Genomic DNA, 26,351 nt, shown 5'->3' with positions numbered 1-26,351 from the left:
ATCCATTCAACATACTGCAAATATGTATAAAGCCAGACAATACTTGTTCATATGTTATGGGTTAAAAAAGGAATATAGTACTTACTGCATTTACCTCCTCAAACCACTTGCCCAATAGGGAAGAAAACTACAATGAATCCTTGCAGGGTGGAAGCCATTCAAGGACATGGAGATGTTTAAAACCAGTTTTAAATATATGACCAAATCTCTTAAGCAATTAGCAATTAATTTTTGCTTTTAATAGCTACATTTACTTCAAGAAGTAGTAAAAAATATATATAGATATATATACTTTAACCTCTGTAGCCCTTATGCAATATTAAAGCTAAACCCTGGGGAAACAACTCGGAACATATATTTAAATATTTTTACCTGCCAAAAGATTTGAAACTGTCCTCAGCCAAGGATCCAAATACCCCTGCCAGCCATTACAGCTGTGTCTGGAACCTCACTTTCCTCTAGCACCATATGAAGCAATAGAGCTTGGTTGACTGTTGGAATTGTTGTTTTAACAAGAAGTCAAAGCTAAAGACATATTAAGGTACTTAAAGTATATGCATTGCAGATAAATCTACCAAGAATACTTCTTTATTAGACAGCTGAATTTTTTACTTTTTAGCCCTAGAGCCTTAAATAGGTATTAAGACACATAACTTTTGTGGAAATATACCTTTCTCTAAAAATATTTGCAGATTTGGGTGAAGGTCATTCATTTCTATTGTTAAACAGGCAAACTTGTATTTTGGCACATGTGAAAGTAATAATCATTACCAAACACAGAAAATAACACAACATGAACACTGAACACACATGATTGTTGTAATTGTTTCATTGGGATATTTGTGGCATTTTACTCCATTGTCAATAAAATCATATAAGAAAATACAAGTATGGTTTCCGAATGATGATGCTTTTGGCCCTTTGACTGAAAAGATCATAGTACCCCCCAGTGATTTCTTAAACCTCTTTGCACCTGTAAGAATAAAGGATTTCAAGTCAGTGCACCCACATAACCACCAGCGTTCAGCAGGGGTAAGAAATCAACATAATATATAATTTAACACATCAGTGTGCCCAGTGTATGCTTTGCCTCTCTTTGAACTTTTCTTTCCTTTAAAAAAATATTTTGTTTAGAAAACACTATGATATGAGGGCGATAGACTATTTGGTTTCTTCTATGTAGATGCTCTTAAATTAATGCATATAAATAATTTGTATCCTCGCATCTCTTTTTGTTTTCCTTTTATTCTTTTAGGCTAAGCATCAGAAAGAAAGGTCCATTCCCAAAATCACACATGGAGTGTTAAGTCCCTATGCACTTCATTTTTTAAGGCATACTGTGCCTCCTGTTCAGTTTTTGCTTTTGGGCTCAGGGGGAGGAAAGCTGTGTTTTCACTGGCACTTTCCTCTGTCTCTATGTTGGCCAATTCCAAGTCCTCAGATCTTCTTCTGGCATCGGTCAGAATTCGTATCTGCTCTTGTACAGTTTCAAGCAAAATTTTTACCTCCTTTTGTTCTGATATAAGACAGTTGCTAGGTACAATGTTCACCTTCACAAGTTCAGTGGAATAGGAGTTTTTGCACAGTTTGATGCCCGGCCCTTCAGTAGCATTCTGCATTTGCATGCAGGCATCATCTAGCCCCACCGAAGGTATGATCGGAATGGAACTGGCCCTAGACCTTGAAAAGCTGACGCAGTCCTTTTGAGTCAGTTTATTAAAATAGGACTGTGTTTCTTTTGAATGCAGTTGCATATTTCTAGAATTATCCTGGGGTTGGTTCAAATCAGCTGAGGAACACCTAAAAATAAAGAAAAAAAGTAAAGAAAGTTATTATAAGCCTTAAAAATAAAAATCAGTATTACAGTTTCAAAAAGTTTTCCAAAAAGTTCTGTCCTGTGATATTAGATTCTCAGCAAAATATAAAAATCAATACACAATATGTACCATGGCTTTCTATATTTCCCAGGTCTCTAGGTGGATGGCTAGGGATTAGTTAACCTTATTTGATCCATCAATATTTAGAAAGACTGGATTCATATGCATGCTTAAAAATTGGGTGCATAATCCATTTATAAGAGTATACTCAACTGTTCATAAACATTAAAATAAAAAGCTATGAATTACTGGATTACAACAAGACCCAGTATGCCACCTGTAAATTTGGCAAGATGTGTAATCCCAAAGAGATAAATTTCTGTTGTGTATTTCAACATTCAGTGTGTAGTATTTAATCATACACCTTTTTTAATGATACATAAATCAGATAATAACAAACATACTTGAAAACATGCAGTACTACTAATACATTTAATGTAACTGTAGGCACTTGCATAGTAAACTGATTAGTAAACTAGTTTTTTTTGTGCTTCAAACTCTTTTTTTTCTCTCTTGTTGGCAGGAAGCCTAATAAAATGTTCTTAGACAATTCAAATATAAAACCTAATTTTTAATTTGTATACTAAAGTTTCCTAATTCATATTGTTAGGCACTGGCCAGCAGTATTGTGCACACTGCATAGTTGCTTCAAACAAATGTAATAAAATTTGTGAAAAAAATTGTTTGTAAGAGACAAGAAGTCTCACAATGAAAAGTTAGCACCACAAGTTTTGCATAGTTTGAAGAAAAAATTGACTTCTGTTAATCTTATGTTAATAATCTGTCATAAAAGAAAAGTGTAGATTGCAATTACTAAGCTTTTGTCCTAAAAATGCTATTTTCCCGGCAGTCATGCTGATGCTTAGGCCTAAAGAATTTTCTGAGTCAAAGGCACTTTTACAAAACAAGTACTGAGATATGAATTCTTACACATTTTTTTTATGCTCATGTGCTTTACATTTGTTCTGTTTTTGTGACATATTGAAGCTAGACACGGAGAGGCAAAAAGATTTAAAAAAATAAAATAATAGTAAGTGAAGCAACTCAGGCAATGAGACAAGACATCTCAGCAGGTATAAAAATCAAAGGACTATTTAATTTACACAGTGCTTCTCTTCCAGCTGTCCTAGACTAAGCAACACTAATGCTGGCTAAAAACTACTTATTTTTATCTTCTCTTGTTTATATTGCATTTTTATATTATCAGAGAGGGCGGACGTGGGGCGAGAGCAGGTCTCTGTTCTACATACCCTGGGCGTATATATTATGCATAGTGTCTAGTGTTTTGTTTGTCTGGTGTCTTCCCTGTCTTAGTCTGTATCTTTTCCCTTTTGTTTCTGGTGTAGGGCAGATGTACAAATGTTTGCGACAGGAATAGGGTACATATGAATAGGTGTTTGGAAAATAGAGAGAAATGGTAATCTCAATACTCTCTCTTAATGTAAAAATCCTTAATTCCCCAGGTAAAAGGTCAAAAGCCTTCTGTTACTTTCATACACGTAAAGCAGAAGTAACATGTCTACAAGAGACACACTTCTCTACTTCTTCCTGTCCAAAATATTTTCATGAGGCCTCTCCAACTGTTTTCAGAGCTAATGCAGCAGTAAAAAGTAGAGGGGTGCTTATTGGTTTTAGAAAAACAGTGTCATTTCATTTGGCCAGAGAGGTGGTGTATGAAGATGGCCGGTACTTGATATTGGTTGGAACTTTAAATGACGCTAAAGTGACATTGGTGTCTTACTATGCTCCCAATGATAATCAATTACGTTTTTTTGAACAGCTGATGACTTTGTTGCTCAAAAATGCACAAGGCTATTTGATGATGTGTGGTGATAATAATGTTCCACCAATATCAAGTATGCATAAGAAAAAAACATCTATGGATTCTATTGTATCTGGGGATGCTACATTATCAAATAAATTGCTGGATCTGGTTAGATCTGAAATGCTGTCAGATATGTGGAGGGAATTACACCCTAAAGAAATGGAGTACACATATTTTTCTCGTCCTCATCAATTATTTACTTGTATAGACCATATTTTTATACATCAAAAAGCATTGCCTTTGGTTTTATCTTCTGATACCTTGGCGGTCTCATGGTCAGACCATGACGCAGTTTGGGCTACGTTGTCTTCCCTTTTCCCTAAGCCTGATATGTTTAGATGGTCACTTAATGACTTTTTGCTCAGTAACCTTGAGGTGGACCAAAAATTACAAGGGACTTTGGTTGAGTACCTTTCCTTAAACCAACAAATTATGACATCAACTGTTGTGCTATGGGTGGCTCATAAGACAGTGGTAAGGGGACGACTCATACAGATAGCCTCACAGATTAAAAAAAAATGTAGGGCAAAGGTAATGGAGTTAGAATCTAAATATAAAGAGCTGTGTATGCAGAACAAAGCCTCATTAAATAAGAGTATAAGATGACAAATGGAGAAGGACCGTACACAATTGAATCTCTGTACAGCATCTATTTCTGAGGAAAAGTTGAGATGGTCAAATAATAATTTTTATAGATACAGTAAAAAAATGCATACATTATTGGAAAATAGGCTGAGGTACTCTGAAAGACGCCCAAATACCTATAGACTTAGGGTCAATGGGACTGGACCCACTAGTAATCCAATGTATATATTGCAGTTTTTTAAACATCTGCAAAAACTGTACCAAACCCCTTGTTCTTTTCATAAAAGAGAGCACTGGAAACATTTTTTCAGTCTATAAATCTTCCAAAAATGACTGCTAGTAAACTGGAAACTTTGGCAGCCCCTATTACTTTGTTGGAAGTTACCAAAGCTATTGGGGATCCTAAACTCCCAATAAGAGACCAGGACATGATAGGTTCTTGGCGGTATATTATAAAAAATACCAGCAAATATTAGGACCTTACCTGGTGAGGACATTTAATGGGATTTTGAAGGGAGAAGCCCTTGATTCGAGCATGTTGTAAGCAGCCATCTGTATGTTGCCAAAGCCCTCTACCGATGAATGAAATGGTCTAATTATAGGCCGATCTCTCCTCCTAATCTGAACGCAAAGATTTTGGCATCAATCTTGGCGTCCCGATTGGAAGGTGGTATAGACGATTTAGTGTCGGCTGCCCAAATGGGCTTTATACCCAGATGGCAAGCAGGGGACAGCATACAGAGGATACTGGCGGGCAAAACGCCCACGAGTCCCTAGACATACTTTATATCGATCCAGGAATTTAGGCGGCCTATCGGTGCCACATTTGAAGTCATATTTTAGAGCTGCCCAAGTTACTCCTTTCTTACAATATTATGCCCAAAAAATATTCCTAAATGGGTTTCCATTGAGAAAACAGTGGTGGCACCAATATCAGTAGAAACATTACTCTGGATTCCAGAAGTACAACGGTGCCATATTACCAACCCAATACTGAGACATACACTAAAAATATGGGATTCTATTAAACATACGGGGAGCCTTTTGTCTGGTCATAGCCCAGTAAGCTCTATGATTGGGAACCCGTTGTTTCCCCCTGGTCTGGAGGAACCGAGGTGTTTCTCCTGATAGGTAGAAAAGAACCTATAAAGAATTTGTCATTTTACTAACTTTGCAGGGATTCTTTCTTTAGTGAGATTACAGAAAAATATGAAGTCCCACTGGAGGAACTCTTTAGGTATCTTCAGATCAGGCATTTTGTACAAACTAGGTTGAGATTAGCTGCTGGAACTTAATATGACGTGGTTTAAGAGACTTTGTGTACAAAACAAATGTCAGAAAGTGTGTAAAAGGAGTTTTATCGACTCTATATAATACTTAGGTTCAAACAAGTATGGCAATACCATACTATATATCCAAATGGGAGGCAGATATGGGCATGTTATTGGAACAGTAAGATTGGAATCAGATATGGTCTACGGTGGCCCATAGTAGCTTTAACGCTTCAGTGGTAGAAACTAATTGTAAATTAATGTTAAGATGGTACGTTGTTCCAATCCAGGCTTGCTAAGTTTCAGCAGACCTGTATGGCTAAATGCTTTAGGAGATGTAATACAGCAGGAACTCTCTACCACATATGGTTGGAGTGCCCTAAAATAAGAAAAAATTGGACAAGAGTATATCAAATAGCTTACATTTTAGTGGGTTGTGCATTTCTGGCAGAGGCACTTCTGTGTTTGAAACCATTGTTCTGTACTAATGTTCAATTTAAATTGTATCTGTTAACTTCAGCCAAAATGGTTTTGGCTAAGGCACTGTGGTCCAAAATCCCCAATGTGAAACAAGTTAAGAATAAAATGTCCTGGTTTCTAGTGAATGAAATGATGAGAGCGATATTGACTGCTTCGGTTCCTAAATTCCAAAAAATATGGTCACAATGGATTAAGCATTACATGAATAAGTACTGGGATCTGTCAATGTTGACCATATAGTTACATCATTGATTAAGTAAGTTGTAACATATGTTCCCTTTTCATATGTGGGATTGTTAGTTGGCCTGCCCCCCGTCCTCCCTCCTTCCTTGGTCTTTGTGTTTTATTGTTGTCGATGTTATATAAAATATGATAAGAATATTTACGTATATATGTCATCTTTAGCTGATTGACAAAAAAGGCATGCTATAATTAGATAAAGTGAAAATAGAAAATATTAGGAAAATACTGATTGTTACCAGCATAATATAAAGTGGAAAAGAAAGGTAAACTCTTATTGCATTCCTAAGACTAAGGGAGTAATGAAGATTGAAACAATATGGAATAAATAATTGTTAAAAAATGAAGTATGGAAGGCTCTTTCCTCTCTCTCCATATATCACTGAGAGATATTACACTAATTACACTAATTTAAATATGATTTGGATGAGGACTCACAGGGTTTTTTTTTTTTAGGATGGAATCACAAAATAGAAAAAATGTTTGTATAAATATGTTGTAATCGAGGGAAAGGTAATAATCCTTTTTTCTCATCCTATTAATAAACTAACTACATGTTTGTTTTGGGCGAGATAATAGGTAAAGAGTTTTATTAGATAATTTTGTCACTGAGGAATATATGAGGGGGTGGGAGTGGGTAAGCAGTCGACAATACAAAGATGAACCAATTAGAAGTATACTGTGTAATGGGATAATAATTTTAATAAAAGATAGAAATTAAGCAGTAACTAGAAACTAGAGAAATGTTAAAAGTCAAGATAGACATATATAATAAGGGAAATTTGAAGATTTTGTTGTATAGCGATTATACTGTTCTGTTGTAATCTGTTGGAATATGAATGATTTATAACACATTTTATATTGGCTTGTTTATTAGTATGATTAAATGAAAATTAATAAAGAAATTGAAACAGAAATGTTAAAATAAAACTTTTCTGATTTTGCTACATCTTTTTTTAGACCCAGTGACACCATCATTGAGTCTTCGTACAGCTGGGTGCTGTTTCATAGTTATTCAGATTGGAAAAAGACATAAATCCAAAAAAAGGTTCATCAACTAGGGAAATAAGCATATATTAAGAAAATCCTCATAGACATAGTTGATCCAGAGAAAGGCAAAAACCCCATATAAAACATGGTTCTATTTGCTCCAATGAGGAAAAATAAATTCCTTCATTATCCCATTATCCCTGAATCAAAAGTTTCTGTTACCTTTACTATAAAATTTTAATACCCAGTTATAATTTCTAAAAACATCCCAGCACCATACCCTCAGCAATCCTTCCAATGCCCCTCATTCCTGATGCAAACAGTTGGCTGACTCTTGGAAAAAAAATTACAATTAAAATACTTTCATGAACATGTGTGTCCAGCTTGAGGTTTGGGCATTACTAGCCAGATTGTTTTTACTGAGACTTCCTAAATTAAAAGACTGAAATCCAGAGAATGAAAGTGGTGGGCTAGTGACTAACTAAATTGGGGTGTATAGTTAGATAATCCCGGATGTCATCCAGCCACGCAATAGGCAGGATTTAGTGGGGCGGGCACGAGTGGGAACCCAATCTTTTTTTGCAAAGAATTCTTTGGTGGTCTGTGGCTCTGGCCAGTCTGCCAACCCTGTGGTGTCAGGAGAAGGGCGGTGGGAGGATTGTTCCTCTGAACACAACCCACCCACTCCCCCATCTCAGGCTCAGACCTGCAATGGGAGAGTGGGCAGGTTCTGGTATCATAACATCACTCTGGGGGAATAGGCAGGGGTGTAGTGGGACAGGCACATTTACATGGATAGTACCGTGCCCCCTCTTTCTTTTTTCGACTACACCCCTGGTAATAAGTTGAATGCTACCTGATTTGCTGGCCAGTAAAATCACACTAAGCTGAGAAGAGGAGAGAAACCTGTACAACTGTAAGAAGGAAGGCCAGGCTTGATTCTTAACATACACATATCATATTAACAAACCTAAATTTAATGATTGTGACTGCCATTAGGGTTGCCTCATATCACTGATCAACAGAAATGCATGTAAACAACCTCAAAAAATAAAGGTACAATTCATTACCATAATGTTGAGCATTATTGCTGCTATTTCAGTAATTAATCTATACAAATTTGGTTATTCAGAAAAAAAACATTGGGTACAACAACCCTATCTATGACTTGTCAAAGAAACAAATATTTTTCAAAAACCAGACCTTTGACTGGGCAATCATGAAAGCTGCCATTGCAGAACCTATTAGGGAGAAGTCTAAAACGTAAAAATAAATCTGTCACTGACAGTAGCCAATAATGGGTTAACCTGTGCTAATAAAAGGAAACTAGCTACCAGACGGTTGCTGTGCAAACATCTATTTTTTTGTAAGCGCTTTATATTATTTTTGGACTGCTGCTTCTGATATACAAAACTTTGGCACAGTAGTCGTAAACATTGTAAAGCTGATATCTACAGCTAAAATGTCAAAAATCAGTCAAGGAGAAACTGTAAGTGTAAAAAAAATACTAACAAAATGCACGCAAGTAAGCTTTTCTGCAGTGCTGTCAAAGCAAACATTTTTATGAAATACTGTGTGGATGGTCCTAGCATAAGCACATGGGAAAGCCTTATTGCTTACCGCATTTGGAAACAACTAGTTCAATATCTCACAACGAGAACAGCTGCTATCTAAATAACACTCAATCAAAACGCCTCCTACTCAATCAAATGTAAACTCTGACATTCTTGTTTTGCAGTCGCTCTGCAATACAGCAACGTGACTGGCATAAAAATGCATCATTTGCTTTAAGCTCTCATTAGGCACTGGACTTTCCACTGCTTAATTAGCAGTGTGCTAAGTGTTAAACTGTTATTAAGTCTACTCTTTAACCTCAAAGCTGTCAGATTCCATAACAAATAATGAAGCCTGGCAGCTCTGCAATAAAAGCCTGGCTTGTCAGGTGTGATAAGAAATACAGACAGATGGAACAAAATTGCAGAAGTCGAAATATCTAAGCAATTAAAAATGCCAATCTAGACATTTTGTTCTTTGTTGGAAATACTGTAGACTTTTTTTATGATTTTTAACAGATTTCCATCAGATGCCTTGATGACAACTTAAACAGTATAAAGAGGAAGACATGAATATGGTTCTGTAAAGGGCAAGTTTACTGAGTTCAACATAAAAAAATATTTCTTTTCAATTACTTGCCAAACGAACCTGCACAATGTACATTTAGTAAGTACATGCTGTTTAGGCTTTTTGGAAAGACGAGCTGTCTATATAAATGTAAAAACTCCCATTACTGTACAATGGAAGGAGCTGAATTCCATGAAAAACCTGGAGGATTTTATCTTTATCTAACAGATGTGCTCTTTTTTATTAGACTTTGGTTTGCTTTGTTTGAGTTACAAGCTACTATTAATTTTATAAAGTTTGAAAAGTGTCAAAAAATATGACTCTCTAATATTCCAAAAACAGTTATCTCTAAATCCTTTAAAATCCTCCAAGGTCCATCTGTTCAACCCACTAGCCCATTACTCTCTCACCTCCAGACAAAAAGTAAAATAATTACATGGATTCACTAATTTATTTTCTGAGCAGGTGGTTTGTTTGTTTGATTTTTTTTTTTTTTTTAGAGTTATATAATAAGTCTTTGCTTTACAAAGAGTTTCCAAGATAAAAATCACTCAGCTTAGACAATGATGTGAAATTTTGCTGACTTTATTTTTCACATTTCCTTGCACATTTTTAGGTATTCTTTGTAAAGTAATTTTTTTTTTTTCTAAATACCCGAGATAAGAGACAATTTACTTTGGAAAGTGAAAATACTGCACTTATTTTATAAAGCAACCCCAATGTATCAAAATATTTATATCATCAGCCTGATTATCCCATATGACACCATCAGTCTAAGAACAAGATAATCCAATTGGTTTCCTATTCCACTAATCCCTTTACTAGAAGTAAGTGGAATGAAAAATCTGGTCAGAACGGTCGAGAAAATTTAAATGATTTAGACATTCTGAGTCAAAATTTGGTCTGGCCTGAATCCATTTTTCTGCTCCGTTCACCTTAAATTGTGCTGGAAACTAGAAATAAAAGTATGTAACCAATGGTGACTGCTCAACAATGCATCACAATTAACTATTATGAAGTTGTTTAATTACAAATAGCATGTTTACAGCTTTAAATAAATCAAGGATTGGAATACATTTCATATTACTAACACAATGGCTGCCAGTATACCAGGTGATGTTTACTTTCTCATCACTAAACATCCCTAAAAGTTGCTGCATTCTCTCCAGGCCAGTTTTATTCATTGCAAAAGTTTTAGACATTTTCACAACTTTTTCATTTTCCTTTTGCTACATAGATATGTAAGAGATAATTAAACCAATGTTTTTTTTAATTTTGTTAAAAACTGATCAAGTAATAGTTCTAGGCAGAACATCTCCCTGTGTTGCAATGGTTGCATGGAAGCGAAATTGTAATTTTTTTTGCAGTTTTTAGAAAATTGCATCTGCCTGTAAACTGCAACAAAAAAAACCCATATACTTTTCAATTGAATTTTAAAAATGACTTGTACAGGAAAAAATAATTTAGATAACCTTTTCAATAGTAGTATTTTTAGTTTAACTACACCAAAATGTTACAAATATAGCTAATGCATCCACATAATTAACACTGTATGAATTCCAATTTTCTCTAAACTAAATTAAATTAAACTCTAATTAAAATACCACTAAATTAAAACACCTGCCCAGCTGTGAGCTGCTGTGTGATGCTGCCTCTGTTACAGTCTGTAAGTTAGCTAACAGCAAAGATAATAAACAAAAGTGCTTTCAGCTAAAAAAAAACAAACAGGGAAAATGGCAATGGAATTTTTTTAAATGTGAGTACAATGCAAAATGAATGCTTACTATGCTCAGCAAATGAGCTGAAGCTCTCTCCACCATCTTTTTCCTTGCATGAGATAAGGTATTTAGGGTAAACTCAGATTTACTGTATTACTAGGCTCAGAGAACACTGCAAAGTTGCAACTTTACAAAGTAAACAGCTTTACTCTGTTAGTATATGAATCCTATTATTCATTACAAAGGTAAATGCAAATTGTTTAGGCCATAGGAGAATTATTGGTGTAATTAAACCCTGGAAAAGTTGCATTATGTGCACTGGACATTGAACAACAAGACAGACCTGACCTTCAGGCACCTAGAAATGCCTACTGCAATGTACTGTAAAACGTTGCAGGTTTAGGTTTTCTTCAGCATAAGGGTATTGATAAGAAATACTTTATCACTTCATGAAAAATATCAAATAATTAATATGGCAAAAAGTGACACAAGCAAAGACCAGAAATATAGAGCACATCTGAAATTGTACTTCTAATCTATTTGTGTAGAAGCTGGAACATTTTGTACTATACTAGAAAAAAAATAATAAATGGCATCAAAATAATAGGTAAGGTCATTCTTTTGTTGTTATCATATATTGCCGTTTGTAGAACTGACTACCATGCTGTGCTTAAATGTCAAATACTTTGAAAGCTGCAAATCAAGCTGAAAACTAACCAAATTTACATTTTGTTCTGCACAGCACATTTAATGTTATATAGTTACATTATGAGTTCATTGAAAGAAATATAACATTTTAGTGGGACTTAATGACACTAATATATTTATGAGAAGTGGCTTTATATATATCTGAAGTACAATGTTATTTTCTAATTCAGGACCCATCTATGCTCTTTGATGTTTGAGTATATGTAATGCCTTCTGCACTATACCCCGGTTGCAATAAAAAATATACTAGTATAAATTCATACTTACTGAACTGGTCAAAAGCAGCAAAGTGCAGTTTATGTAGCACAACCTATAGCAATTAATAACCATAAGCTGATATCAAGGAACCCAACTAAATATATCTTAAAATTTTCATCTCATCCAGGCTACAGCCACTATTCTTATTTATTGAATAGCAACAGGGGTCATCTCTATTCAGTACAAAAAATATCAGAGGTGCCCCTGCTGCTATTCAATAAATGTGAGGAAGAGATTTTTAGCTTTTCTAGTTTATCCATTTTATAATTTACTATATAACTTAATATTTTTAATTGGGTTTATTTGATAACATATTAGAAGAAATACCACCTCAACAGCAAAAAAAAAAAAAAAAGGATATATTAGGCAATAAGCATACATTAAATGTAAATAAAAGGCAAATGTTAGATTTATATTCAAATACACACACAGGCAATAAACTTAAATTAAACATTTTTTTTCAACAAAGAGATAAATGATTTTGTATTATTTTTGTTATGTATTTATATAGTTGGCATATTAGGCAGCACTTTACAGAGTTTATATTCGTGCCATTACCTGTCTCTCAGTTCACAATTTATTGTTCCTTCCATAGTCAGCTTTATTAGTCTAATTTGGAAATGTACAAAATCAAATAAATACAAACATAAATAAAAACACCTTTGTTTAGGGACTTTACATAAATACCCACTAGTCTCTGACCAATCATGAATGCAACATTCTCTAAACTGCAAGATGTTTGTAGGTTTCTTTGCATGAACTGCTCCTGTTAATTTGGAAAGCAGACACTCAGGCCTTAGAGTGAGAAAAAACATATATTAGGATGCATAGATAAACATGGGAACCAGAAACTCCCGCTATATACAGTATTAATAGTGAAGATTTAAAGAATGCCCATACAGTGTTACTGGGTAAAATAGATACAATAAAATTATGGTTTAAAAGTTCCCAATTTTTGTTGGGATACAAAATAAAAAAAAATGTAAACTACTACTGTGCTCTGTATCAGGATTCTAAGTACAGGAACACATTGATTAATTTCCTCGTTTAATGCTGGAAAATGGCTTTCAGTAACAACCAATGCTTTAGGTGACACCTACCACAGCCAGAGACCACTTACTGTTTTAAAAATACCACATACGAAAACTCCAACTGGGTTGAAAAAATTCAAGTCAAGAATGAAAATGGGTATTTTTTTTGTCATGTCTGCAGTTTTCTATGCTTTTGGGGGCCATGTAAGAAACCATAAACAAAATTACTATTTGTATAATGTGTATATAGATTAAAAAATTATTAATGATAAATATTATTTTATATTTATTGTACAAAATATAATACTTATATAATATATAGTAAGACAACACACTGACCCCCTATGCTTTTTATAGTGAGATTACAGACTTTTTATCCATTCCAAAGATTTATTCATTCCTTCGATCTTGCAAAATAGACATCCTGGTAAAGCACACATATCTGTGTATCCCTTTATGTCGCAGTTTCACTAAGACTGTCTTTTTTCCGTAATTCAGAGCAATTGCATATAGTGTTGTTTCCTATATATTGATACTAATAAATTATATTCTAACAGCTGTAAGAAAGCTATTGAAAAGGACACATGTAAATATACGTCCTTTTTGCCTCTAATTTTCTATCCTTCCTTACCTATTAGTCCTAATTACTTATGATGTTTTTCTTCCTAGGGCCTGCTTGCTCTTAGTCTTTATCCAGCAGTAAGCTGCAGCTCTAATTTTGTATTCATGCCTTAACAGACCAGTTTCCATGGAAATGTCTGTGATATTACCAGATTTGTGTTAGGCCTTCACTGCTGGATAAGGTTGGCAAAGAAGATTGACTATAATGGAGAACGGAATTCTTTGAACTATGAACAAAGAGTAATCTTAGATTAAAAAATTAAAAAAAAGACTGGCACAAATTAATGGGAAGGCATAAAGATATTATTTTGTGAGTTGCAATGATATTTCTACCTTTTTCTTATTTACAAATAATGCTATGATAAAAAGCAATTCTGGCAACAAGTGAAACCAATCAGTTACCTGTTAATGCTAATAAACTCTATGGCTTTGGTAAAGTATAAATAAAAAGACTTTGCATAAATGTATACAACTATTTCACAATTGGGATCATAAAAAGAAGCCCAGCTTTTTTAGAGCAACAACGAGAGGGACATGGCAAAGTAGCATGGATTGGTAAATGTACTTTTGGGGTTGGTGACTAATATAGTTCTCTGATCAACATCAACTGATTTTATATGCCTAGATGATAATGGAAGCCCAGAACAAGTTGTCTGAGCTATCTGTTAGCATTTTGCCATAGAGCAAAGGTTTAAAACCCTTACCTGGTTTTTGTACTGTCAGCAAGCTGCTAGTATTATTATTTCTTTTGAATTCATATCCTAAAAAGCTATTCCTTTACCCCCTCTCCCCCCCCCCCCCCCCAAAAAAAAAAAACCAAAATGGCATGACTTAAAAGCAGAACTAAACCTGCAATACTCACCTGTCCCAGTTCCATCGCAGGGCCCCCCCACCTTCTCTCTTCTCTTTCTGCTCGGTCCTCTGTGTGTCTCCTGTGTCACCTGTGCTTCCTATTGCTTCCTGCGTCTCCTGTGTTCCCCTTTGTCTGCGGTGGCCCGTGTGTCACTGGTGTCTATTTCCTGAATTTCTGGTTCTTGACTCCGGGCTTGTACGAGACTTCTTTTGCTTGCTGCTTCCCTCAACCCCAACCTTCCTTGACAATTCTTACGCCTAGAGATTTGGTACCGTGCATCATTTTGCCCACCCTGCTGTGCCGAGAGACTGCAACCTAGCAGCAGCCAGCAGTGCAACATTCTCACCACTAGAGGCGCTGGAAAAGACCTGGTTGCTTCTTAGAATATGTACCTTGGCCCTTCCCAAGGCTCACACCACTTCTGAGCAAGCCGTAGCGCCCCCTGGAGGCTCTGTCTCTTCAAGCGTGACAGTATCAATCATTTGCAATACCATGTACAGCAAAGTACAAGAAGTCATGCCAACTATGATGTAATGCTTATGTGATAACAAGCAGCAAGCCGACAGAACAGAGGGACAAACAGATGAGCTGATTAGTCTGCTTCTCCTTTTATCACAGTCCAGCCACACTGAGACCTGTAAGTTTTAATGAACTGCAGTAGAGAGGTATAGGTAAAACCTTCCATATATTTGTATCTTTTCTTTGAATTTAAATGTTTGTACACAGTTTATATTTTTTTATCTTCTTATCTTTTTATCTGTTGTACAAAATGTTCTTCTTTGCAGCATCACTGCAATTCATGTCTGGATGTGTGTGCTGCTAATGGAATATACCAATCTTGAATCCTTCCGAAGTGCTAACTGATCCATCTGTCCATTTGTAAACCAAAATCATATGATGAGGAATCTCTTTACTTTGGCTACATACACACGTGCATTATTTGTTGTTGCAAAATGAATGATTGATAACCGATCAACGATTATGCACGATTATTTTGGGGATAAAGTGGGATCAGAATAAAATATGATTGTATAGTGCATGATTCTGTACATGCTGTGAGGATACGATTGTTCAAATATAATCTACCAATATTGTACACACACTAGATATGATCGTTTGAACAATGCAGGTAGTGACGTGTACTAGTTAAAGTGTACTGCAGAACCATCCAGGATCACTGAACGACCATACACAAAATAGATTGCAAATGATCATCGCCCAATCAGATCCGCAGGAACGGTCGTTCATTTCCAGCAACTTTCCTCATCCGTCTGCGTCATTGGCCAGTCGTTGTGCACTTTTTTTGTTAAAGATTATAGGCCGATCGGTCGTCAATCGTTCGTTTTCAATGACAATTGTTGTACATGTGTACGTAGCCTTTGGAATACCAACCACTTCAAAACCCTAATATTTTATTGCATAGTGTTAAATATTTTGCTATTTGTGCTTGCCCAATTTAAATGAAACAATTGGTGCACAAATTTAGCTGTAATTGCTTTCTTGGCTATGCTACATAAGACAGCTGCATTCCTTTTATGTGCAGTAATGTCACAATATATTTTGTAATCTTTTAAACTGTGGTCATTCTAGTTCTATCCCCAAGATAAATCATGGCTTCTTTCTTTTATTTTGGAGAATAACAAGAGAACATGTTTTGATACTGAAATATGCAATGACAAAAGAAGTTTGATCACCCTGTTTTAGAGTTTTACATTAGTTTATAGCTATAACTCAAACACTGGCTGTTGCAATTTGAAATTTTAATTTAATTTAGGATATTTCAAACATCATAAGCAGTTTCCAACCCCCTGGGGAAAGTGATTTTCCTTTTGCTTGGGAAGTAAAGTGTGCAAAGGGAAATTACTTTCCCTAGGGGGTTGGAAAAAGCAAATTGAATTTCAAATATGGCATGGAAATGCACTGCCAGCTTTTATGCCCCTAAAGTAACTTCTCTACTTTCTTAAGCATGTAATCTGAGTTTTATAAGTAAACAGTATTACCATAAGGGATGAGTGCCAATCTTCTACGAATGTTAGCCAATGTAGCTGCAAAATGTTTGGACTAGTTTTACACGGCATCTTATTTTTCAGAAATTAACAAATTCATCCCCATAACTTTATTTAACCTACATACAACATTGTGGTGCTCTTATATAGTAGTAATTTGTGACATCGGTGCAATATCAGCTTAAACAAAAAGATGAAAGGCAGACAAAAATCTCAACAGATTGTAAGAATTGATTCACCTGTCCTCTGCCATCCAGTAACTTGGTCAGGTAGCCAGTGATGGCTCAATGTAAGAGCATGCATGGGGCAGGCACATATCCCGCAAAATATCCTGCTGCCAATCACATGGGACATGCTCACATACAGTCATTGTGTTGCCTAGTCACTCATCAAACCCCGACCATACCCCTCTGTTTCCAAGTGGCCAGTGGCTAAATAAAGTTGCACCTGCCCCATCCACTTTGCTTGTGATAGTATTGGGTTCTGCTAAGTCTGTGCTACCTTCTTGTTTCAAACATTATGAACCTTGACCTGCCTGGCTTCTAGTCACTTAGGACTGACACTTGCCTAATTTGTGACTATAATTTTGCCCTACTCCTGGATGCCTCTTTTGGTTCCCTGGTCTTGTGTATGACCTTTGGCTCTGACCTCAACCTGTAACTCTCTTTAACCTTGGATACCTGGCCTGGCTGTTTGTATCCTTTATATGCTCTTTGGCTTGACCCAAACCTGCTTCTGTCTTTTGTTTTGGTATTTAATACCTATTGGCCCTGTTTAGTTCTGTAGACTGCTGGTCTTCCATCAAATTCTTGTTCTAAGGATAAGCCCTGGGGGCAACCAAGTGCTGAGATAGCACAACTAGCCTTCTGAGACTAAGCAGGGGCTTGGGTATAGGTGAAGAATGTGGAGTTAGACTAGGCATTGCCGTATGTTAAGCAGTAAAAAATGTCCTGCAGTTATTGTACAAGTAACCACATTGGTGTGATATCCCCTTGTGAATGGTCATGTAGTTTTCACAGTGTTTTACTCTCATCTTTTAGTGCTACAGAGCTTCCTCTTCGTTGGGATTGTTATCTCTGTCCAGAAGACTAACAAATATTCCCTCTTTGGCAGCTGTTTCCCCATCCCTCCCTGTTTAATGAAGATCAGATTCAAAGGAGAATTGAAGGAACTGAAAAACCTTATTTTGTATCCTGGAGAGGTATTGTACTTTCTGACACTATATACTAACAATTTTCCCTGCAAGGACTGTAATTCAATATCTGCAAAGACTAAAATTCAATATTTGTAGGTCAGTTGGTGTTGCTGGGTCCTGTACCTGGAGGGTGTAACCACTGGTATGGAGGAGGAAAAACTGGAAAACTTTTTAGTCTATCCAGACTCCTGTGGGGGAGGGGGGGTGCAACATGTAAATGAACTGTAGCGTGCTGTTTTGGATAAACCTTTTCTTTAAAGTATAAATTATGATAAATTATATCTTATTCTTAATATAGAAACTACCAACACCTAAAGTAGTTAATGACAAATAGTAAAATTAAAAGTTTTAAAAAATAGAATGAAAGAATCGCACTATTGCACCATTTGAAAAATAAAGCACCATTTCCTAAAGCTGTCTATGTTTAAAATATTTCTCTGATTTAAATTTTTCATGCTCTGGGATCATGAGAAGTTAGATGCTCACAAGACAGATTAAAGCAGATACGTTTCTTCTTTTTTTAATCTTGAGATTGATATTGCATTTTCACGCTCTAGTGGTTTTCATCACCTACCCTTGGCAAGGTATTGTGTCCTGATCTATAAGCCCAGGCTCCTCCAGCTGTTGATATGCTGGTCCAGTAATCCCATTGAGACGACCTCTGGGCAGAGGGGGAGTTCTCCGAAAGGCATTTCTTTGCAACATTCTACTCCTTTGGCTGGGACTACAGCATGTCGAAAGGTTCCTACACATCAAACACATTGGAATCACTTAATATCTTTCCAATTTGCCATCGTTTAGCTAACAGCAAAACAGTGAAATTAAATGAAATAACTATAGAGTTATGATAATGACAACATGCATTATACAATTAAAAAATATTATTAAAAATAGTCTGATTAGTTTTGTTTACGTAAAGTAGAGCTGTAATTAGGAAACACACACAATGCTGTAAATAAACAGGGAATACAATGTCCCTCTGTAGTTATGTAGATTGTATTTAATTCTAAAGGTGTTATACATATAGATTGCATACATGACATACCAATGCTACTTGTCTCCTGTTCAAGCTATGCCTGCCTTCTGCAGCTCTGCCTTTTCTATGCATCACCCTACAATCTGCATCTTTGGCATCATCATTCTGGTGCATGATACTGAATAAAGATCAAGCAACTGTTTAGCCAATTCATAACTGCTAAACATTTAAATCACAGTCTGTTATCACTTCTGCTGCACTCCTCTGCAGAAAGTGAATATTTACATCCACTGAACAAAAAGCACATTCTGTTCTATTACTTGTACTCAAGGGTTAGGAAACCTAAATTTGTCCCAGTACATTTGTAGTTAATAATGTTCAACCTTAGTCCATTTTTGCTGGTAACCTTTGTCTAAACTATTACAACTCTCACTAGCCCACGTTAGGAGTCATGCTATGTTCTTAAACACGGCTCTACTCCACAAGCCACTGCCCTGCTGGGATGCCCCCTCCTGGTTACCAGGGAAATGAGGTGCCTTTTTCTTAGAAACAAAGGGAGCACATTTTAATCTCCTGTGTTTGTTTAGCATGGTTCTGTTAGAAAATGATTTGTGTGGAATCAAGTAATAATAATAATAATAATAATAATAATAATAATAACGCATAGTGCAGAAATCAGTGATATGTAGTGCAGAGTGCCATAATAAGTACACGGGGCAGGAGTAAAAAATCAGAATGCTGAGTTCGGTAGTAAAAAAAAGTCAGAGTGCAAAAGTCAGAAGAATCTAGTGTAGAGGGCACGGGACAAGAGTAGGTAAAGCAGTAATGACTTGTAGTCATTGTGTGTAACAGTCCAGAGGCCAGTTGGAAGCAATGCAGAGTGCAGAGATAAATAGAGTGCAGTAGTTAGTAGAAAGTAACTCAGATATCAGGAGTTACATTTTTTCACCTTCAAAACCAAAGAAAACTGAAATCCTGTAAAAACACCCAAAATGTCCCCTCCTAGCTGAACAGATCAAGCATTGTAGCTGTATATGAGTTTTGAGAAATAGTGGCAGCATGGGATGAATGGGACAGAAGATGGTGCTGGAAGTATAAATAATAGCAGGTATTCTATCAACTATCAGCATTTTTCAGAGTTGATTTTATACTAAAGACTATTAATGACTATATTAGTATTGCAAATTACATTACATGCAAAAACAACACTATTAATGATATGTATTTTCATACATTCGGTTCTAAACATAAAGAAAAATTAGGCTATTTGGTGTCGGAATGTAAAACAAAATAATCACAATTAAAACAATATTAATACTATAATACATGCATTAAAAATCTCCAAGTATAAAAATAATTTATTTAAAATTCAGTCATATGATGCAGCTGCCTTCCTTTCTTTTTCAAAAGATGCAGTCTAAAGAGAGGGGTCACTGTTGTGGCTTTAAGCTAGTAACATGCAATGTAATCACAGAACACATAAAGAAGATCTGAACTGCTGAACTCTCAACAGGTCTGACACAAAGAAACATCAATCCATCAAAGCCATCAATCAACCTCTCTAGGAGGAAGGGGAGATAGATTGTGACATTACTTCTTTTGCGCTGTGGTGGTTCTGTAAGTTTTTGTTTAATAATTCCTGAACTCCTGGACCCTAAACCATGTTGTTCCTTAAAAAGGAAATTTTTTAAGGAACATTTTAGAAATGATTTTTGTTCTCTTTGTTACCACTTTTATTAATAAATATGACATTACTTACATAGCTAGTAACTTGTATAACTATAATATTACATATTTTTGTTTAAATTATTTGTACTGCACCACATTCTTTTGGTGAATTTTAGGATGTTTTAGGAAGTCATTTGTTCTCATGGTGTTAAGAGATGCTATCAAAGCATATCAAAATAGATACATTCTACTTAAAGGTATAGTCCATCCAAAAGGAAAAGGAACATGCCAACAATCAAAGGTAAGTAAAACAGACACAGAAGCTTGTGGATATGACCTGGGAGCTCCTGTGGCAAAATCAAAGGGCAGTATCTGATTTATCCCACCAGGCTCCATCTATGACTAAAACATCACTTGGGTTGACTAACCCTTGAAATTCACTAAACAATCAGTTTACTATTTTGTGGCTCTTTTCCCTCAACACTTGAATAATCTCATTCTTTTACAGTTATGTAAGCCTTTGATACAAGCCAGCATATTTTAAATATCATTGATAACAAGTACACAACCTTTGGTATGGAGGTTTGTTGAAGAAATAGCTGTGTGATGAGAAAAAAGGTTATAAGATGAAAGGGTTTAGACTTGACATCTGTCATTGAAAACACAGTTTTTTTTCATTACAGTGTATGCCATTTGCTTTACTGTAAAATATGTTTGATGACATCAAAGGACACCCATCATACTATAAAACATATCACATTTATATACCATTTGTTCACAATTGACAATTTTCAGTATGTTGGTATACAAGAACAAAGGATAAAAGCATACAAATATTATTACAGTGTGTAGTGTTCCTAATTTGTGATATTAAAACAATTTATGTTAGTTATATCATTAGCTGGTATTTTGTCAGTGATTTTATACTAAGTTAACATGTACTAAACAGATACATTGTCTGGGTGATACCTAAATGCTATAGTTCCCATTTGAATAAATAAGCCAGTGTCCCGGCTCTTCCAATTTTTTTAACGTCTTTTAAAGACTTACAAACCTAATATTTCCTGCCTTGCTCATACACCTTTTTACTTTTCCTTCTTAACCCTTCAGGTCTGCATTGACCATCAACTATATTTCTTAGTCCTGTACAGCTTTAGCCACATATACAAAGATGTTACCCACATGTGCGGTTACCTAGCCGTGCTTGGTATTACCTGGACCTGTTGGGTCTTTAATCACACACGTTTCCTTTTTTCCAGAATTTAAAGCTCTAGATGTCAGACTCCTGCTTTTAAAGAAGTGTTATACAAAAAGTGTTTGAGATTTTAATAAGATGGTTAACCAATCAATAAAAATCAAAATGACTTGATTAATCCTTGGTTGGAATTCTGCTCAACAATCTGTCAAACTCAATCAATTTTACACATTTTGGGTAAAATCTGTCATCTAACTGATCACCTGGAAAATATTGCGCGGTATATGGATAGTTTAGGAAGCACTTGTGTTATTGCCTAAATTAAGTTTATGTGCGATGCATGTACTGGCACTATGACTTTTTTTTTTTATACTACTGCTATTTTAATTCTCCAGTCTTTGCCTAGCCTTTTTCCATCATTTCATACCCTCTGCTATGGAAGTACTTTTGCCATATACAATTGCTTTGGAAGCAGCATGTACATTAAAAACTATTCACTTTAAAATCCACCCCTTAGTAACAGCCACCAGGAACTGGGGTAAACAAAGTGCCTGTAATCCCTTCCTTAGAGTGTACTGTTTTGCAGGGTCAGTTTTGTCTTTTGTATGCCTAGTCTTGATATTGTAATAAGACAATGCATTTTATATTAGGTTCGTTTTCTGTTTCAAGTGTCTTAAATACTGCAAATATTTAAATTAAAAAAAATTACAGTGAGAGACACATTGCCATTAATCCCACTCAAAATACTCCCTACTTCTTTCAAACAATTATCCCATTTTTTCTTGTCACTTTCTGAAGCAGTTCTTGATGTCCCATTTGTTGAATGTCTTTTGTTGTGCTGTCATGGCTGCCTCATCATGGCCAGTTTGACTTGAAGGAAGAGCCAGAGGTTGCATAGTGCCAAATCCATAGTGAATGACGAACTCCATTGCAACTGACAAATGCTGTTGCTTTTGTTAGACCATCAAAACATGTGGAACAAATTTCACACTTATTCGTTTTGAACTGAACCAAAAAAAGTGATGTTCAGAAATGTCCCCAATAGTCAATCATTTGCTTAATCAGATACATTTGCTTAGTCTTTTAACATTCTCTTGGGTTTTTGATCAGGATGACCTGATCTCTCCTCATCTTCGGTCAAGTCCGGTATTATGAAATCGCTCAAACCACTTGTAAACCATCTTCATGTTCACTGCAGCATCACTATAAACTCACTTTAACATGTCACGTTTTTTTTTTGGAGTTCAATTTTATGTTAATGCGTTGTTCGTGACTGATGATTTAGGGCACACTTTAAAACACTGCTTCTCTCAACCATTGCTTATAACTGACTGTGTGTACAGAAATGTTGAAATTTATCATACAGTGTTACTAAGGTTAGATTCTCTTCTTCCCGTATTAAGGATCCTGTCTATCCAATGGATGCCAATCAGCGGCAGGAATCACATATCTTTTGATCACAGCTTGTATTCTTGTTTTGTGATGTAGGAACTGTATGCACAGTAAAACACATAAAATAGAAGATTTGTGTATAAAAAAGTTGAATCTCAAGACTGACTACCCTGACCACTATTAGGTCCATATGTGCTGTACATTTGCTGCAGATTTCAAATGGATTTAACAGATTCCTATATTTACAATCTCTGGCATTCAACCTTTTTGGCAAAGTTGGTATCCTCATTTTTTACATAGATTTAGTTACATTTCAAGTTTTGTAAAAGGTACATTGCATAAAAGCTTTAAACACCTCTTTAAACTCATTTAGACTGCCACACGTTCTTACCGATGATGCTTTATTGACTGACTTCCTCTGTCCGCCTGTGCAGACTCTGAGAACGGTTGCGTTTCAGAGAAGCTGGATTCCATGACATTCTCTCTTATTGGCTCGGGATTGCACTCTGACTTTGTATACTGGAAAAAAAAAACAAGAGCCTAAGGTCTACGTTCACCATTTTTAAGGCTACCTTCAAATTGTATGGCATTGCTTCTAAAAGTATTTTATGTTAAAGAAAAACAATTTTCATACATAACTATTAATGAATTATTAAAGTTAATTAGTTACAGTAAGTTAATATAGTTAATCAGAGTAGCTGAATGTAATCAACAAAAATGCTATATGGATATAAATTCATAAATTATTAATTTTATTATTATTATTATTCATAATCAATTTTTATATAGTGCCAACATATTATGCAGCCCTGTACATTAAATAGGGGTTGAATTGACAGATACAAACAATGACACTAAAGAAGGAGAGGAACCTGCACAGAAGCGCTTACAATCCAAAAGGTGTGGGATGTAGCACTTAATAGATATGATATAGATATTATATAGATCTTCAAGTAGTGTTTATATTCCTAGGGTGGGCCATATGACCCATGCCTTGCTTCTACATACAATAAAACTATTGATATTTTAAATTTTCCCTCCAAAATTGTCCTAAGACTGTTAATGACATATGGCTCTGGCATTATTTTGTGAGGGATAGTTAGTGATGTGACTATGGGCTTTGTAAAGCACTGTGTAATATGTCAGCGCTATATAAATACAAGATAATAATAATCATTATAATATTAGCAGCCCTCAACCTGCCAATATGGGAGGCAGAAGGGTGTAAATGTATGCCCTAATACTGAAAGTACCTGATATTCTCACTTCAGTGGTGGATAAAGGTGCCAGGGAAAAGGGCAGGCAATATGTGATGCTCAATGTACAACATTCAATTTATTTGCTATACTGTCTCCTAACTATTGATATTTCATATATATGTTACTGTATAGCTTTTTTTTAAGATTCAATTTTATAAATGTCTAGATTTAGTTATAAGATTTTAAAAAGGCTATTATTTATTATAGTTTAGTATAAAATAAGGCAACTGCAAACACTGAATGTGAACCTTTATTTAAACAGATCTCAGTCCCTGTAGAAAAGGTGTGTGTAAATATTGATATAACCTACTAACATAATAGAAAATTGAGAGATGTGATTTTATATGCTGCTGAAGACAATGTAATTGTGCTGTCACAGGATGGGAAGCCGAAATCCACATCTTTGTAGATGTTATTCATTTTTTCAGTACTACAGACAGTGCAATGTCAGCTCATATCAAAATGTAAAAATAGATTACATTGACAGATACTGATTATTCTTTAAATTAACAATAAGGATGTTGTAGAACATTTGAGCAGACGGAGAAATAAAATATCACCATCTAGCAAATAGGGCAGGTAAGACGTACAATTACTGTCTTCAAACAACTTTATATATTTTTTATGGTTCTTTATCAAAATAGAGTGTAACATATTTATGAATATTTTACATATGCTTGTGGTAATTAGGGGTGCTTTGATTTATTGAAGTATTTGTTATCTTACTCTAAAGAACTCCTATGTAGATCAGTTAGAAAACATTCACTGGTATAGTAAGGCTTGGTTCAGTTAGACACTTCTTCAGCATTTTAGGATTGGAATACTGGCTAGTTGATAGCTTATTAACAGCTGATTGACTGCTCTGTCATTCAAAGCAATTGTTCACAGAGGTGGTTTTGGTAGACTGTTGCTAAGTGTTCTTCAATCACTATTGTAGATCATACATTCTCAGGCACTACTAGCAGGATCTTCCATTTGATAGCGTTTTTTTTAGCAGATGCCTGTGCTTGTCATTTGCTATGGACAAACACCCGCATGGTTATTGTCATCTGATAACACGATGTTAAGAAGCAGCAGCCACACCACTTCACAACCATTTGTGTAAACCAGTGGTGCCCAACTTTTTTTCATCTGGGGGCTGCTATTGACATTCAAAAGTTTTAATTTAAATTACATTTTTCTACTTAACGTAATGTATATGCACCAAATAAAAGACAAATCAAGAATTTCTGCACTCACCATTTGATGCTCATTTTATTAATGCAACATTTTATTAATAAAATATACAAAACTAAGTATATCATACAATGCTGGCCGATCATATATTACTCCCCACTCACCATTCCTGTATCAGAGAGCAGAAACTACACCATACAATGTGTCCTGTCAGTTATAGGGGGGCACTAACCTTCTTTGTACCCCAAAATCTCTGCAATGAATATTTTCGAGGAAATACAATTCCTGTGAGAGCCAAGGGGTACACGTTCTTACTGCTACACCTTCAGTTCCCTACATCTTCCTGTTCCTGAAAATTTAGGGTTCACAGAAGGAAAGTGTTCAGCTATATGTAACAGGCACTCCATCAGCTGCTCACACCACATCTCTGATGTTTTGACCCTAGGAGTGTTACTGAGCGTCTCCCCCAAGCCAGGGTTCCATGGCATGACAAAGGGGTAACCCCATCGCATCATCATCATCAGTCTGAACGCAGCCTTGAATTTTTGTGAACTTTATGGGGCACCGCAACACACAGTTAATTGGCAGTACTCTAATGTTCATTTCCATAGGAGTGTCCCCAAGGTGGTCCTCAACATGCATTTGGGGACCCTGACCTTGAAATAGCCCCTCTTAATGTGAAAACAACCAAGACTGTTTGGATTTTATGCTTGCGACCCTGTATCTGGCAATTTGTTATGTTTAGTAACAGCTCTCAGGGTCCCCTTGGTACCCTGAAAATTTCACATTTGTATGATAATTAGTGAAGGAGATTTGAAGGTTTATACATGGGGATAGTGACAGCTGCATGGACACAGACACAGCTCTCATGCTGCTGCTGGGATTATCTCACAGTACAAGGTGGGT

At 35.6% G+C, this 26,351-nt stretch overlaps 1 protein-coding gene across 2 annotated transcripts in view; it reads right to left on the bottom strand.

Annotated features, from left to right (window-relative positions):
* Positions 1–572: 572 nt before the first annotated feature.
* The window catches only part of NRG3 (neuregulin 3), a 432,966-nt gene continuing 407,187 nt past the window's right edge, over positions 573–26,351 (bottom strand). For both annotated transcript variants that reach the window (XM_072423133.1, XM_072423132.1), the window contains exons 7-9: positions 23,402–23,529; positions 18,354–18,524; positions 573–1,800 (exon numbers count right to left, since the gene is read on the bottom strand). In XM_072423133.1, coding sequence (XP_072279234.1) covers positions 1,290–1,800; positions 18,354–18,524; positions 23,402–23,529 — 810 coding nt within the window. In that variant the 3' untranslated portion in view covers positions 573–1,289. The remainder of the gene's footprint in view (positions 1,801–18,353; positions 18,525–23,401; positions 23,530–26,351) is intronic.

The sequence above is a fragment of the Pyxicephalus adspersus genome, chromosome 10 (assembly GCF_032062135.1).
Source record: "Pyxicephalus adspersus chromosome 10, UCB_Pads_2.0, whole genome shotgun sequence".
Lineage (NCBI taxonomy): Eukaryota > Metazoa > Chordata > Amphibia > Anura > Pyxicephalidae > Pyxicephalus > Pyxicephalus adspersus.
Note: the sequence above shows the minus strand (reverse complement) of the source record. Positions and strands in the feature narration are given on the sequence as shown.